Source organism: Trichomycterus rosablanca, chromosome 11 (assembly GCF_030014385.1).
Source record: "Trichomycterus rosablanca isolate fTriRos1 chromosome 11, fTriRos1.hap1, whole genome shotgun sequence".
Classification (NCBI taxonomy): Eukaryota; Metazoa; Chordata; class Actinopteri; order Siluriformes; family Trichomycteridae; genus Trichomycterus; species Trichomycterus rosablanca.
This window is the reverse complement of record NC_085998.1, coordinates 5,277,553-5,295,195: the sequence shown is the minus strand read 5'-3', so window position 1 is coordinate 5,295,195 and position 17,643 is coordinate 5,277,553. Positions and strand designations below refer to the sequence as shown.

The window sequence follows — 17,643 nt, the reverse complement described above, 5'->3', positions numbered from 1 at the left end:
GTGTGAGACTTACCTCAGCCTTCATGCTGTGTGATTGGAAGAACACCGCCTCCTTGTGGCCACACCTGTAATACAGCACACACTCACATTACATGTTTCTCTTTTAGTAAAGTCACAGTGCAGCTGCCTGATCAGATCTAACAGCAGTAAATATCTAATAGTAGAGAAACAATGTGTACAGTATTATCCAATACTTTTATATCACACATACTGTACATGTACTGCTCATAAAGTGTGTGTGCACGATGAGTACTTACTTAGGACAGGGATGATCTTCTGTACGAGGCAGCGTAGGATCCTGAGCTACATCCGCTATGATCTGTGTCAGCTCACTGTATAAACACATCAGTAGCTGATCATGCATGTGTGTGTAAGAGTGTGTGTAAGAGTGTGTGTAAGAGTGTGTGTAAGAGTGTGTGTAGGTACTTACTCGACTTCATGAGTGATTTTGTTGACGTAAATGCAGCTGTTATCGGCTTCCTGCTGATAATCACAGTTCCTGCACTGTGTGCAAACACACAAACACACATGATGCATTTCAGCTCTTTATATTTTAGGTTGTGCTGAATTTAACTGAATAACTAAATGATTTTTCATTCGTTGTGGTCAAAGTGGAAGCTGGACATTAAGTGTGCCAACTTTCTATATAGTGTGTGTGATGATATAATGACTGAAAGATGGTCTATATAAATATTAAAGCAAATACACCGATCAGCCATAACATTAAAACCACCTCCTTGTTTCTACACTTAGTTCTACAATTACTGAATGTAGTCCATCTGTTTCTCTGCATGCTTTGTTACCCCCCTTCACCATGTTCTTCAATGGTCAGGACCCCCACAGGACCACCACAGAGCAGGTATTATTTAGGTGGTGGATCATTCTCAGCACTGCAGTGACACTGACATGGTGGTGGTGTGTTAGTGTGTGTTGTGCTGGTATGAGTGGATCAGACACAGCAGCGCTGCTGGAGTTTTTCAATACCAGGTCCACTCACTGTCCACTCTATTAGACACTCCTACCTAGTTGGTCCACCTTGTAGATGTAAAGTCAGAGACGATCGCTCATCTATTGCTGCTGTTTGAGTCGGTCGTCTTCTAGACCTTCATCAGTGGTCACAGGACGCTGCCCACGGGGCGCTGTTGGCTGGATGTTTTTGGTTGGTGGACTATTCTCAGTCCAGCAGTGACTGTGAGGTGTTTACAAACTCCAGCAGCGCTGCTGTGTCTGATCCACTCGTACCAGCACAACACACACTAACACACCACCATGTCAGTGTCACTGCAGTGCTGAGAATGATCCACCACCTAAATAATACCTGCTCTGTGGTGGTCCTGTGGGGGTCCTGATCATTGAAGAACAGAGTGAAAAGGGGCTAACAAAGCATGTAGAGAAACAGATGGACTACAGTCAGTAATTGTAGAACTACAAAGTGCTTCTATATGGTAAGTGGAGCTGATAAAATGGACAGTGAGTGTACAAACAAGGAGGTGGTTTTAATGTTATGCCTGATAGGTGCACATTAATAGTAACCTTCTTCTGTATTTTATTTTAATCCCAATAGTGTAATTAGTACTTACTGCATAGAGCAGGATACGGTTCTCCTTATCTTCTTTAGGATACAACATGTTGTTACTGTAATACACATCATCATCATCATCATCATCATCATCATCATCATCATCATCATCATCATCATCATCATCATCATCAGTAAAATGCTTGATAAAGAACATCAAACGCATTCACAGTTTTTTTATTTATCTGGTTGACAGAACATCGGCTCATCTGCTGAGTGTAGGTCTGTCACAATTATTTATTTATTAGGATTTTAACGTCATGTTTAACACTTTGGTTACATTCATGACAGTTACTCGTTACACAAGATTTATCAGATCAAGTCTTTAACATCAAACACAGGCATGGACAATTTCGCATCTCCAGTTCAGCTGACTTGAACGTCTTTGGACTGTGAAAGGACACCAAAACACCCGGAGGAAACCCACACAGACACGGGGAGAACATGCAAACTCCAGACCTGTCCACCTGGCAATCGAACCCAGGACCTTCATGCAATTATTAAAACTGTACTAATGTTTAACTGACAAGCAACTGCTCACAGTAAAGCAAGCTTTGCTTTGCTGCAGGTTTAGAGGCTGCAGTACAAACAAAGAAGCTTCTGGACTTGTGATCAGATCTTCAATTACATTACATAAGCCATAATTTGGGTGTTCCTACTAACCTTGGAAGACAGACCACTGTTCCATGTAGAATAGAATAGAACACCTTTATTTGTCATATATACTACATCTACACGTGTACAGTACAACTAAATTCTTTCTTCGCATATCCCAGTTTGTGTGAAAGCTGGGGTCAGAGCGCGGGGTCAGTCATTGTACGGCGCCCCTGGAGCAAAGAGGGTTAAGGGCCTTGCTCAAGGGCCCAACTGTGGTTACATGGCAGAGCTCTCAACCTTTTCAGTTGATAGCCCAAAGCCTCTTCTTAGAACTGCTCTAAATAAAATTGTACAGTGCTAACTCAGCAGTAAAGGTCCTGAACTAGTAGTGGTTCAAAGCCTACCACTACTAAGCTGCCACTGTTGGACCCCTGAGCAGGGCCCTTATTAGGGCTGTACAGGGTCACAACGTTAAGACCCTTGAATAACAGCATCTCTTACATGTGTAAATACATGATCTGCTTTCTGTGATCAGTATAGAGTTCCTTAGATTAAGTCAAACTAGCCCTATTTATATGGACAGAGAAGAATCATAACATTATTAAACTTTCTGCATCATCACATTCATCATGTAAACTGCTGTCTGTACATTGTCGACACAACAGATCTCAGAAACATTTGGTCTCAACAAAACAAATGAAACATTGAGTAAAACACCAGACACTAAAATAATAAATAAAACTGTTTGTTCATTCATCAAAACACTGTTAGCGTACGTTAGCATTAGCCGAACTTTATGGCGTTAATCAGTGTTTTATTGTTTTCATTCACTTAAACTTACCATTCCTGACAGAATCTGATACCAACGAAGCCGGGTTCATACGTCCCTCCCTCCAGATCCATATTTATAATATTTATTATATTAATAATCCGATAATTATAAACACTATAAACACACCAGCAAGCTCAGAAGCACAGTGAAACAGTACGCATGCGCCACACCTACCAGTACAATGCCGCTTCAGAAGAGCGACAAGCGGTGAAACGCACTGAAACAATGCGCATGCGCGTTACCTACCACTGCACTGCCGCTTTAGCAGAGCGACACAAAGCGGTGAAACGCACTGAAACAATGCGCATGCGCATTACCTACCCCTGCACTGCCGCTTCAGCAGAGCGACACCAAGCGGTGAAAACGCAGGACTGCAGCAGCCGCCCATTTTAATACATCATAAAATATTACCAACATTACAAAGCTTATAAAGGGGTTAAATTAGTCAAATAATCATAATCTAAATAAATATAAAACATTACAAAGCTATAGAGGGTTAAATTAGTCAAATAATCAAAATCTAAATAAATATAAAACATTACAAAGCTATAGAGGGTTAAATTAGTCAAATAATCAAAATCTAAATAAATATAAAACATTACAAAGCTATAGAGGGTTAAATTAGTCAAATAATCATAATATAAATAAATATAAAATATTACAAAGCTGTAGAGGGTTAAATTAGTCACAATCATAATATTTAAGATAAATATTAAATATTACAAAGCTATAGAGGGTTAAATTAGTCAATTAATCATTATATAAATAAATATAAAACATTACAAAGCTATAGAGGCTTAAATTAGTCAATTAATCAAAATATAAATGAATATAAAATATTACAAAGCTTATAGAGGGTTAAATTAGTCAAATAATCAAAATATAAATGAATATAAAATATTACAAAGCTTATAGAGGGTTAAATTAGTCAAATGATCATAATATTTAAAATAAATATTTAATATTTAATATGAACAAATAATAAAAATGTATTATCTCATTCAAGTAGGAAAATATCAGTTACCTTAATCTTACATTTAGATACTTTATTAATCCCTTACAGGAAATTTCTTAAAGTCGTTTTTACAACTCAAAGTTCCAAAATATACAACACATCCACATATTTAAACCATAAATTAATGATAAATGTAAAACAGTATTTATTTGTTAAAAAAAAACGTTTAATGTTGGAAAATGCTGTTAAAATGCAGATTTAAAATTTACGTAAAAATACGCAAAAATGTATGTTAAATTAATATCAATTTTTAAAGAGAATGTAATGTATTGAACTCGTTTTAGTGCACTGACAAGGCTTACAGCAGTAACAGAAAATTATGTTAAATATTGGTGAAATAGTATTTGCACTAGTACTAGTTGAGTAAAATGATATTTAGTAAACGGTTTAATGAATTTACCACTTTTATACAACAAGAAACATCTGTTTAAAATGAACATTTCATGTAAAATGTGTTTAATTTTGTGGAAGTAAAAAAGCTCATTTCAGACAGAATGAGAAATAAAATCGGATAAAAGCTGAAAGTGGCACATTAAGTGGCTTAGTTTTGAAAAAGTATAACTAGTTAAATTATTATGAAACAATATTAGTAAACAGGATAATTAAAAAGTGTATTTTTGTAATAATATAAAAGAAGTCTAAAGTTTAGCTTTTATATTGTAGGAGATTTAACCGGAAGTACTGTGTGCTAAGCGGCATAGAAGCGGAAGTCGTGCGTAGCTGTAGCGTGTGGAAGCATTGTGCTGTCTTTATACACTTATTATAGCTATAATTATTAAACCAGAAGTTTCTTCAACATGTGAGTTTATATTTATATTATAATAGTATGTTATAGTTATTAATGTAGCCGAGTTTAATTGCAGTGTATGTTTTGGTTTTAGAGTAAAGCTAACAATGCTAACAGCGATGCTAACTGTACTGTTATTGTTATAAAGAATCTTGATCCGTTAGTAATTTATCCGAATAAACATGTTTAGCTTTTATTATAATAACAAATAAAAAAATAGTTTGTGATGGAGATTAAAATGCACATAAGTAATGTAAATCTTTTCATTCCAAAAGTATGTGCACCCCCCTCCTAATGTTTGAATTCTGTTTTTAATGTATTTTTAATATTTTGGAAATAGTTTAGTGAACACATCTTTTTAGTGGCTTTATAACATAAATGTAAAGTTCTGTTAAAAATTTTTTAGCTTGAGTTTATATATATATATATAATGGTGGGGTGATACACTATATTGCCAAAAGTATTCACTCACCCACCCAAATCATTGAATTCAGGTGTTCCAAACACTTTCATGGCCACAGGTGTATAAAACCAAGCACCTCAGCATGCAGACTGCTTCTACACACATTAGTGAAAGAATGGGTCGCTCTCAGGAGCTCAGTGAATTCCAGCGTGGTACCGTGATGCCACCTGTGCAACAAGTCCAGTCGTGAAATTTCCTCACTACTAAATATTCCACAGTCGACTGTCAGTGCTGTTATAACAAAGTGGAAGCGATTGGGAACGACAGCAACTCAGCCACAAAGTGTTACCACATGAAATGACAGAGCGGGTCAGCGGATGCTGAGGAACATAGTGCTCAGAGGTCACCAACTTTCTGCAGAGTCGATCGCTACAGACCTCCAAACTTCATGTAGCCTTCAGATGAGCTCAAGAACAGCGTGTAGAGCTTCATGGAATGGGTTTCCATGACCGAGCAGCTGCATCCAAGCCTTACATCACCAAGCGCAATGCAAAGCGTCGGGTGCAGTGGTGTAAAGTACGCCGCCACTGGACTCTAGAGCGGTGGAGACGTGTTCTCTGGAGTGACGAATCACGCTTCTCCGTCTGGCGATCCGATGGACGAGTCTGGGTTTGGCGGTTTCCAGGAGAACGGTACCTGTCTGACTGTATTGTGCCGAGTGTAAAGTGTGGTGGAGGGGGGATTATGGTGTGGGGTTGTTTTTCAGGAGTTGGGCTCGGCCCCTCAGTTCCAGTGAAAGGAACTCTTAATGCTTCAGCGTACCGAGAGATTTTGGACAAATTCATGCTCCGAACTTTGTGGGAACAGTTTGGGGATGGCCCCTTCCTGTTCCAACATGACTGCGCACCAGTGAACAAAGCACAAGGTCCATAAAGACATGGATGAACCAGTTTGGTGTGGAAGAACTTGACTGGCCTGCACAGAGTCCTGACCTCAACCTGATAGAACACCTTTGGGATGAATTAGAGCGGAGACTGCGAGCCAGGCCTTCTCGTCCAACATCAGTGTCTGACCTCACAAATGCGCTTCTGGAAGAATGGTCAAAAATTCCCATAAACACACTCCTAAACCTTGTGGAAAGCCTTCCCAGAAGAGTTGAAGCCGTTATAGCTGAAAGGGTGGCCGACATCATATTAAACCCTGTGGATTAAGAACGGGAGTCACTCAAGTTCAAATGCGTGTGAAGGCAGACGAGCGAATACTTTTGGCAGTATAGTGTATAAATTGTTTGCTTGAGTTTATATATAATGGTGGGGTGGTATATATTGTTAGTTTAAGGTTATATGTAACAATAGACTGGTAATTATTGTTTTATATAGTGATGCTGCTCAACCCATTGTATTAATGATATGTGTGTATGTGTGTGTGCTGTGTAGGAGTTTGTTAAACAAGCCAAAATCAGAGATGACCCCCGAAGAGCTGCAGAAGAGGGAGGAGGAGGAGTTTAACACTGGACCGCTGTCCGTCCTCACCCAGTCTGTCAAAAACAACACACAGGTTCTCATCAACTGTCGCAACAACAAAAAACTGCTGGGACGAGTTAAAGCTTTTGATAGGTAACACACACACATGCACACTTCTCGTTATGTTAGAGTTAATGAACTAATGCAACATATCCAGCATCATTCCGATTTTTATATGATTCTTTAACATGGGTCTGTTACAAAGCAGGAACCCACAATTAGTTTCTCAGGAGGTTTAGAAAACCCCATCGAATCTGACATATGAAGCACGAAATGGAAAAAAAGTCTTCAAGTTCAGATTTATTATGATGGTTATAATAAGTGGTTATTAATAGTTTTAGAAACTCATTTTCATTCTTCAAATACTGTAGTTTTACTCTATTCTGCACAATCCTAACATGATTGTGTGTTGTGCACCCATTATCACTGCTCCAGTGGGTGCTGAGCCATTATTTCCAATAACTTGATTTATTAGAATGAATTCTTTAATGAAACTTTTAAATTATCGTCTTGGAGCTACATTGTTTCAGCGCATCACATGAACTATATGTGTTGTATAACTACAGTTGTGGGTGTGTGTGTGTGTGCAGGCACTGTAACATGGTGCTGGAGAACGTAAAGGAGATGTGGACAGAGGTACCGAAGAGCGGAAAAGGCAAGAAGAAATCCAAACCTGTTAATAAAGATCGATACATCTCCAAAATGTTCCTGAGAGGAGATTCAGTCATCGTAGTGCTAAGGAACCCACTTATCACCGGAAAATAATCAGTACACACACACTGATTACTTCACTCTGAACAAGATTTGATTCTGTTCTAAAGTTCTGATTCTGTTTCTCACTGTTGTTTTTTGTTTTGTTTTTTCAATAAAAGTTTTGTAATTAGAGAAACACTTTCTGTTGTGTCTGTTAGGTCATGTAAATTCTTCTTCAAATCCAACATTTTACACTGAAAATATAAAAGCAAAGCTTCTCACAGTTGCTGCTGCAGCACCCTGAACTATCATGAGCTCCCATAGAACTTATATCCATGACTAGGGGGAAAACAGGTGGATTATAAACATGTTTTACTGCACTGAAAACTGTCAGTGCTTTCATAAGATCTAAATTAATCAGTTTTTTAAAAACATATCATCAAAATCAGATTCAGTAACAATAAACCTGCAAAGACACAGTCATTAATCAAACATTTTTAAAAAGCAGTGCTTACACAGATTTAATCCAAAATTTCAGTTATAGTCAAAAACCTTTTGTCGGTTGACTGGTTGCATCAGCACTAAATCATCTATATATATAGATAATATCTTATCTATCTATCTATCTAAATCAGCGGTTGGTGAGCAGGTTACATTGTGTTCTAACAGAATTCCCCTACTGCTGATGATAAAATAATTTTTATTATTTATTCACTTATTTATTGTATCTTAAGTAACCTTTTGATCAGGGATTTAGTGGATCTTTCATGCTCTTTGTGTGTGTGTGTGTGTGTTGGGAGGTGCTACCAAGTGTGAAGCAATGCTTTTTAAATAAACATGCCCACATAAATGCATGGTAAGTAGGTAACTTTCAGTCTGAACCTTATCAAACCCATACTGCATGGTAGCAGTGTTATCTTGTGTCCTACCTGCATTTTGATTTTCCACTGTATTAAAGCTTTAAAAAAGGATGTTGCATCCAATATATAAAGAATGTATAAGATGCACTTTCATTACGGTTAGTTGTGACAACATCTTTGTGGATCATAGTGCTTTTAAGCCATCTTTGAATCTGTAAACAGTGCAGCAATATTTTTTAAGTGTAAATACCCTTGATTGGCGAATATACGGATATATTCATTAATGGTTCACTTCCTTAACAAGTATTAAACCAACACATAATGGAAATACAGAAAATGGCAGCCTGGTGGGTCCTTTCTGTGTGGAATTAGCATGTTCTCCCCATGTCTGTACAGGTTTCCTCTGGGAGCTCCGGTTTCCTCCCATAATCCAAAAATATGAAAGTGAGGTGAACTGGAGATACAAAATTGTCCATGAATGTGTTTGATTATAAAAACTTGAACTGATGAATCTTGTGTAACCAGTTACACATTATACATTACCTGCCGTGTCATGAATCTAACCATAGTATGTAAAACATGATGTTAAAATCCTAATAAATAAATAAATAAATACAGGATATACAGGTTAATACTGTACATGATCAAGGCTGCAGTGGGAAGGTCCAAGTGAACAAACTGTCAAAATCTAAATTGAATCCTTAAAAAGGGGCCACTTGTACAGTATACATACAAAAACAACATTGAATAATGTGATATAACATACAAGACAACTGTTTATATAATATTTATTATCCTTAAGGTGGAATTTAGCACTGTTTAGTATTGAGGATTGTATTATGGACACTGTAGCTCTGTTCTGACTTATTTAAGAGTTTTATGTTGATCTAATATGTGCTTCTGATTCTCCTCAACCATTTTATTATTTATATTAATATTCTCACATTATTCACACGTTGTTTTGTCGAATCTATAAACTACAATTATTTACCTCAGAGAAATCAGGCAGCCTGCCACTAACGGCGGGGTTTATCGTATCTAAACTTCAGTGTTCGGATTGTCCAATCAGAAGCTCCGTTTGTCTGACTAGATAAACCATTGGCCAATCACAGAGCAAAGGGCGGGGTCTGTCGGATTGCCGGTTGGAAAGCACTGAGAGGTGGAGCGTTTAATCTAGGGTTAGGGATCGGTGGTTGTATTTGAACTACTCGATTCCTGAATCACTGAGTCGACTCTAATGCCAGATTCTGGGAATTGCTTGAGTCGGTTGAGTCAGTTGATTCCACACAGTACAGTGTTCTTTTAATGGTCTGAAACAAGTGCGTTAATATTAAGTAATTTAAGTAAATAAATGATTAAACAACCAAGTAAATATAAACAACGATAACAAGACGAATTAATTACAAACCCATTTTTGGAAAAGTAGGGATATCTTGTTAAAAAGCAAAAAAACAAGAATCTGGGATTCATTCTCTTGAATCTGTATTTAACTGAAAGATTTTCATTCATTTATTTTCTTATACACTTATCCAATTAGGGTCGGGGGTGCTGGAGCCTATCCCAGCTTATCAATGGGCGCAAGGCACACAGTAACACCCTGGACGGGACGCCTGATGGGGACTGTAGGAAACCCACACAGACACGGGGAGAACATGCAAACTCCACACAGAAAGGACCCGGACCGCCCCGTCTGGGGATCGAACCCAGGCCCTTCTTGCTGTGAGTCGACAGTGCTACCCCTTGAGCCACCGTGCTGCACTCACTTAACAGATGCTTTTATCCAAAGTGACTAACAGTTTCAACCAAATACAATCTAGAGATACACATGCACCTTTCTGCACATCCATTTTGCACATCCAAGTAGACCGTTTAGGGCGGCACGGTGGCTCGGTGGGCAGCACTGTTGCCTCACAGCAAAAAGGTCCTGGGTTCGATCCCACAGGTCCTTTCTGTGTGGAGTTTGCATGTTCTCCTCGTGTCCGCGTGGCTTTCCTCCGGGAGCTCTGGTTTCCTCCCACGGTGTGTGTGTATCTATCTATCTAACCTCTGAGGTACGACTGCCCGCTGAAGTGGTTTTATTTGACTTTATTTGACTACATTTACATTTTCGGCATTTAGCAGACGCCTTTATTCAAAGCAACTGTACAGAGTGTGACAGGATACAGTCTGGGTAAATGAGGGTCAGGGGCCTTGCTCAAGGGCCCTACGGCAGCAACCTTGCGGTGGTGGGGCTTGAACCAGTGACCTTTTGATTACTAGTCCAGTACCTTAACCACTTTATTAGAATTAATTTGATTTACTTTAACTAACACTTAAGCATAAAGAGTAGACAGTAAATAAAAGCTACATCGAGTCTAAAATGCAAACATGTACAGAACTCTTGATTCAGAAAGCGCTGACTCGGAGAATCGACTCTTTCCGAATGACTCTGTAAGTGTGGTGATTCAGTTGATCCGTTAATGCAGATCGGTTTATCCTGAACACGGAGCTGTGTGGAGGAGGAGAGAGGGGTTGTGGAGCACCGGGTGTTTTACGGTACTGATCTGTATAAAGAGTCGTTAAACTCTGCAGAATTCTATACTACAGGAGTACAGTAGATGATAAAGAACACGTAGAGAGGGTTCAGTACGGTACCCAGATTTAGGGGTGAGTTTTGGATCCCGGTCACTCCCGCTTTACTCTCCTGAAACCAGGAAACAGTTCCGCCCTGAAGGAGCTTCATGAGGAAGTGCTCATTCACTACAACACCGCTGCTCTACTACAGCTCTACAGCTGCTCTACTGCTGCTCTACTACAGATCTACAGCTGCTCTACTACAGATCTACTGCTGCTCTACTGCTTTTACACTCTGGCTTTGTTTACTCATTTGGTTTTGTGGGATTGTGGAGCGACACAGAGCGACTGAATCATGAGGTACTGAATCAACTGCTCTTAATGTTTCTGTTTACACACACACACACACACACACACACACACACACACACACACCTGGTACTAAGTGTGTCAAACAGGTTAAACTGTGATACAAATGTAACTATGTGAAGTATGTGTGTGTGTGTAATGTGTGTAATGTGTGTAGTGTGTGTGTGTGTGTGTGTGTGTGTGTGTGTGTGTGTGTGTGATGTGTGTTTATACATTTATTGTTTGTGTGCCATGTTCGTTAAACTGTTCAACATTCCTTACTGCAGAATGTACAATTTCACAACAGCACTACTACACCTACTGCACTACACCTCACACACTACTGCACTACACCTCACACACTACTGCACTACACCTCACACACTACTGCACTACACCCCACACACTACTGCACTACACCTCACACACTACTGCACTACACCCCACACACTACTGCACTACACCTCACACACTACTGCACTACACCTCACACACTACTGCACTACACCACACACACTACTGCACTACACCTCACACACTACTGCACTACACCACACACACTACTGCACTACACCACACACACTACTGCACTACACCTCACACACTACTGCACTACACCTCACACACTACTGCACTACACCTCACACACTACTGCACTACACCACACACACTACTGCACTACACCCCACACACTACTGCACTACACCACACACACTACTGCACTACACCTCACACACTACTGCACTACACCTCACACACTACTGCACTACACCTCACACACTACTGCACTACACCTCACACACTACTGCACTACACCTCACACACTACTGCACTACACCACACACACTACTGCACTACACCTCACACACTACTGCACTACACCTCACACACTACTGCACTACACCACACACACTACTGCACTACACCTCACACACTACTGCACTACACCTCACACACTACTGCACTACACCTTCTCCACTACACCTTCTACACTACACTACACTACACCCTCCTGCACTACTACACTACACCTTCTACACTACACTACACCCTCCTGCACTACTACACTACACCTTCTACACTACATTACACTCGTGCACTACTACACTACACCATCTCCACTACACCTTCTACACTACATTACACCCTCGTGCACTACTACACTACACCATCTCCACTACACCTTCTACACTACATTACACCCTCGTGCACTACTACACTACACCATCTCCACTACACCTTCTACACTACATTACACCCTCGTGCACTACTACACTACACCATCTCCACTACACCTTCTCCACTACATTACACCCTCGTGCACTACTACACTACACCATCTCCACTACACCTTCTACACTACACTACACTACACCCTCCTGCACTACTACACTACACCATCTCCACTACACCTTCTCCACTACATTACACCCTCGTGCACTACTACACTACACCATCTCCACTACACCTTCTACACTACATTACACCCTCGTGCACTACTACACTACACCATCTCCACTACACCTTCTACACTACATTACACCCTCGTGCACTACTACACTACACCATCTCCACTACACCTTCTCCACTACATTACACCCTCGTGCACTACTACACTACACCATCTCCACTACACCTTCTACACTACACTACACTACACTACACCCTCCTGCACTACTACACTACACCATCTCCACTACACCTTCTCCACTACATTACACCCTCGTGCACTACTACACTACACCATCTCCACTACACCTTCTACACTACATTACACCCTCGTGCACTACTACACTACACCATCTCCACTACATTACACCCTCCTGCACTACTACACTACACCATCTCCACTACACCTTCTACACTACACTACACCCTCCTGCACTACTACACTACACCTTCTCCACTACACCTTCTACACTACATTACACCCTCGTGCACTACTACACTACACCATCTCCACTACACCTTCTACACTACACTACACCCTCCTGCACTACTACACTACACCTTCTCCACTACACCTTCTCCACTACATTACACCCTCCTGCACTACTACACTACACCTTCTTCACTACACCTTCCACACTACACTACACCCTCCTGCACTACTACACTACACCTTCTTCACTACACCTTCCACACTACATTACACCCTTGTGCACTACTACAGTACACCGTCCTGTACTACTACACCACACCCCCACTCTGCTACATTACACCCCCACTCTGCTACATTACACCATACTGCACTACACCCTCCTGCACTACACCCCCACACCCCCAGCACTTGACTTTCCCTTTGGGATTAATAAAGTTGTCTGTCTGTCTGTCTATCCCATCTATTAATCAATCACTATTGCAATACACCTAAGTGCACTACACCCTAATGTACTACATTACACCCTTATTCACTTCTACACTACACTACACCATCCTGTACTACTACGGTACACCGTCCTGTACTACTACACTACACCCCCAATCTGCTACATTACACCATACTGCACTACACCCTCCTGTACTACACCCCCACACCCCCAGCACTTGACTTTCACTTTGGGATTAATAAAGTTGTCTGTCTGTCTATTAATCAATCACTATTGCAATACACCTACAGTAAGTGCACTATACCCTCATGTACTACATTACACCCTTATTCACTTCTACACTACACCACTACACTATACCATCCCGCACCACTACACTACACTTTCTGTCACTACCACATTACACCAAACGGCACTACACCCTCCTGCACAACGGCACTACATCCCCCCCACACAACTACACTACACCAAACTGCTCTATACCCTCCTACACTTCTAGACCACACTGCTACATTACACCATACTGCACTACACCCCCACCCCCACATCCCCAGCACTTCACTTTCCCTTTGGGATTAATAAAGTTATCTATATGTCTGTCTATCTATCTATCTCTACACCCTCATGTACTACATTACACCCTCATTTACTTCTACACTACACTATACCATCCTGCACCACTACACTACACTACACTACACTTTCTGTCACTACCCCATTACACCAAACGGCACTACATCCCCCACACACAGCTACATTACACCAAACTGCTTTACACTCTGTTACACTTCTACACTTTCATGCGCTACCAGCCTACACCTTACTACATCACACTCTCGGCACTACAACACCATACCTTATTACAATATACTGCACACTCTCCTGCACTGCACAGCCACACTACAGCAATACAAAATACTATGCTACACCCTCTTGCACTACTACGCTACACCCTCTTGCACTACTTCTACTAAACTACTACACTACACCCCCTACACTACACTTTCCTGCCCTACTACATTACACCAAACAGCACTATGTCCTCCTGCACTAGTGCGCTACACCCCCCCCCCCCCCGCCCCACACACAAGTACACTATACCAAACTCTACACCTTTCTACACTTCTACATCATCATGCTCTACTAGCCTACACCTTACTACATCACACTCTCAGCACTACTACACCATACCCTACAACACTACACTCCCAAACTACTGCACTACACCCTCCTACACTACTACACGACACCCTCTTGCACTACACCTTCCTACACTACTACAATACACCTTTTCTGCACTGCTGGACTACACTTTCCTGCACCAGACTGTACTACACCCTCCTGCAATACTGCACTGTACCTACCACACACAGCTTCACTACACCAAACTGCACTACACCCTCCTGCAAAACTATACCCCCAACACTGTACCCCCCTCCACTCACACAACTACACTACACCAAACTGCATACACGTCTTCACACGCTACTTCACTACACCTTACTGCATAACACCCTCAGCATTGCTACGCCATACCTTACTCCACTACAGCACTACACCCTCCTACACGTCTACACCTTACTATACCACACCCTCCCCCACTACAGCACTACACCAAACTACACTATAAACTCATACACTACTACACCTTACTATACCACACCGTCCCACACTACAGCACTACACCAAACTACACTATAAACTCATACACTACTACACCTTACTATACCACACCCTCCCACACTACAGCACTACACCAAACTACACTATAAACTCGAACACGTCTACACCTTACTATACCACACCGTCCCACACTACAGCACTACACCAAACTACACTATAAACTCGTACACTTCTACACCTTACTATACCACACCGTCCCACACTACAGCACTACACCAAACTACACTATAAACTCGTACACTACTACACCTTACTATACCACACCCTCCCACACTACAGCACTACACCAAACTACACTATAAACTCATACACTACTACACCTTACTATACCACACCCTCCCACACTACAGCACTACACCAAACTACACTATAAACTCATACACTACTACACCTTACTATACCACACCGTCCCACACTACAGCACTACACCAAACTACACTATAAACTCATACACTACTACACCTTACTATACCACACCCTCCCACACTACAGCACTACACCAAACTACACTATAAACTCGTACACGTCTACACCTTACTATACCACACCGTCCCACACTACAGCACTACACCAAACTACACTGTAAACACGTACACTACTACACCTTACTATACCACACCCTCCCACACTACAGCACTACACCAAACTACACTATAAACTCGTACACGTCTACACCTTACTATACCACACCGTCCCACACTACAGCACTACACCAAACTACACTGTAAACACGTACACTACTACACCTTACTATACCACACCCTCCCACACTACAGCACTACACCAAACTACACTATAAACTCGTACACTACTACACCTTACTATACCACACCGTCCCACACTACAGCACTACACCTTACTATACCACACTACAGCACTACACCAAACTACACTATAAACTCATACACTACTACACCTTACTATACCACACCCTGCCACACTACAGCACTACACCAAACTACACTATAAACTCGTACACTACTACACCTTACTATACCACACTACAGCACTACACCAAACTACACTATAAACTCGTACACGTCTACACCTTACTATACCACACCCTCCCACACTACAGCACTACACCAAACTACACCATAAACTTGTACACTACTACACCTTACTATACCACACCAACCCACACTACAGCACTACACCAAACTACACTATAAACTCATACACTACTACACCTTACTATACCACACTCTCCCACACTACAGCACTACACCAAACTACACTATAAACTCATACACTACTACACCTTACTATACCACACCCTCCCACACTACAGCACTACACCAAACTACACTATAAACTCGTACACGTGTACACCTTACTATACCACACCGTCCCACACTACAGTACTACACCAAACTACACTATAAACTCGTACACTACTACACCTTACTATACCACACCCTCCCACACTACAGCACTACACCAAACTACACTATAAACTCGAACACGTCTACACCTTACTATACCACACCGTCCCACACTACAGCACTACACCAAACTACACCATAAACTCGTACACTACTACACCTTACTATACCACACCGTCCCACACTACAGCACTACACCAAACTACACTATAAACTCGTACACTACTACACCTTACTATACCACACCCTCCCACACTACAGCACTACACCAAACTACACTATAAACTCGTACACTACTACACCTTACTATACCACACCCTCCCACACTACAGCACTACACCAAACTACACTGTAAACACGTACACTACTACACCTTACTATACCACACCCTCCCACACTACAGCACTACACCAAACTACACTATAAACTCGTACACGTCTACACCTTACTATACCACACCGTCCCACACTACAGCACTACACCAAACTACACTGTAAACACGTACACTACTACACCTTACTATACCACACCCTCCCACACTACAGCACTACACCAAACTACACTATAAACTCGTACACTACTACACCTTACTATACCACACCGTCCCACACTACAGCACTACACCTTACTATACCACACTACAGCACTACACCAAACTACACTATAAACTCATACACTACTACACCTTACTATACCACACCCTGCCACACTACAGCACTACACCAAACTACACTATAAACTCGTACACTACTACACCTTACTATACCACACTACAGCACTACACCAAACTACACTATAAACTCGTACACGTCTACACCTTACTATACCACACCCTCCCACACTACAGCACTACACCAAACTACACCATAAACTTGTACACTACTACACCTTACTATACCACACCAACCCACACTACAGCACTACACCAAACTACACTATAAACTCATACACTACTACACCTTACTATACCACACTCTCCCACACTACAGCACTACACCAAACTACACTATAAACTCATACACTACTACACCTTACTATACCACACCCTCCCACAC

At 41.2% G+C, this 17,643-nt stretch overlaps 3 protein-coding genes across 4 annotated transcripts in view; 2 read left to right on the top strand and 1 right to left on the bottom strand.

The window, feature by feature from the left end:
* Window positions 1-3,172, bottom strand: part of polr2i (RNA polymerase II subunit I) — an 8,000-nt gene extending 4,828 nt beyond the window's left edge. Inside the window, exons 1-5 of the mRNA XM_063004527.1 lie at window positions 3,018-3,172; window positions 1,581-1,635; window positions 431-504; window positions 258-332; window positions 14-65 (exon numbers count right to left, since the gene is read on the bottom strand). Of these exons, the coding sequence (XP_062860597.1) occupies window positions 14-65; window positions 258-332; window positions 431-504; window positions 1,581-1,635; window positions 3,018-3,079 (318 nt within the window). The 5' untranslated portion in view covers window positions 3,080-3,172. The remainder of the gene's footprint in view (window positions 1-13; window positions 66-257; window positions 333-430; window positions 505-1,580; window positions 1,636-3,017) is intronic.
* A 1,538-nt stretch (window positions 3,173-4,710) lies between these two features.
* On the top strand, window positions 4,711-7,625 carry snrpd2 (small nuclear ribonucleoprotein D2 polypeptide). The gene is made up of 3 exons (XM_063004447.1): window positions 4,711-4,822; window positions 6,650-6,829; window positions 7,327-7,625. Coding segments are annotated over exons 1-3 (357 nt in total). The 5' UTR covers window positions 4,711-4,820; the 3' UTR covers window positions 7,502-7,625.
* Window positions 7,626-10,772: 3,147 nt separating this feature from the next.
* Window positions 10,773-17,643, top strand: part of vaspb (vasodilator stimulated phosphoprotein b) — a 35,587-nt gene continuing 28,716 nt past the window's right edge. For both annotated transcript variants that reach the window (XM_063004389.1, XM_063004391.1), the window contains exon 1: window positions 10,773-11,202. In XM_063004389.1, the coding sequence (XP_062860459.1) occupies window positions 11,198-11,202 (5 nt within the window). In that variant the 5' untranslated portion in view covers window positions 10,773-11,197. The remainder of the gene's footprint in view (window positions 11,203-17,643) is intronic.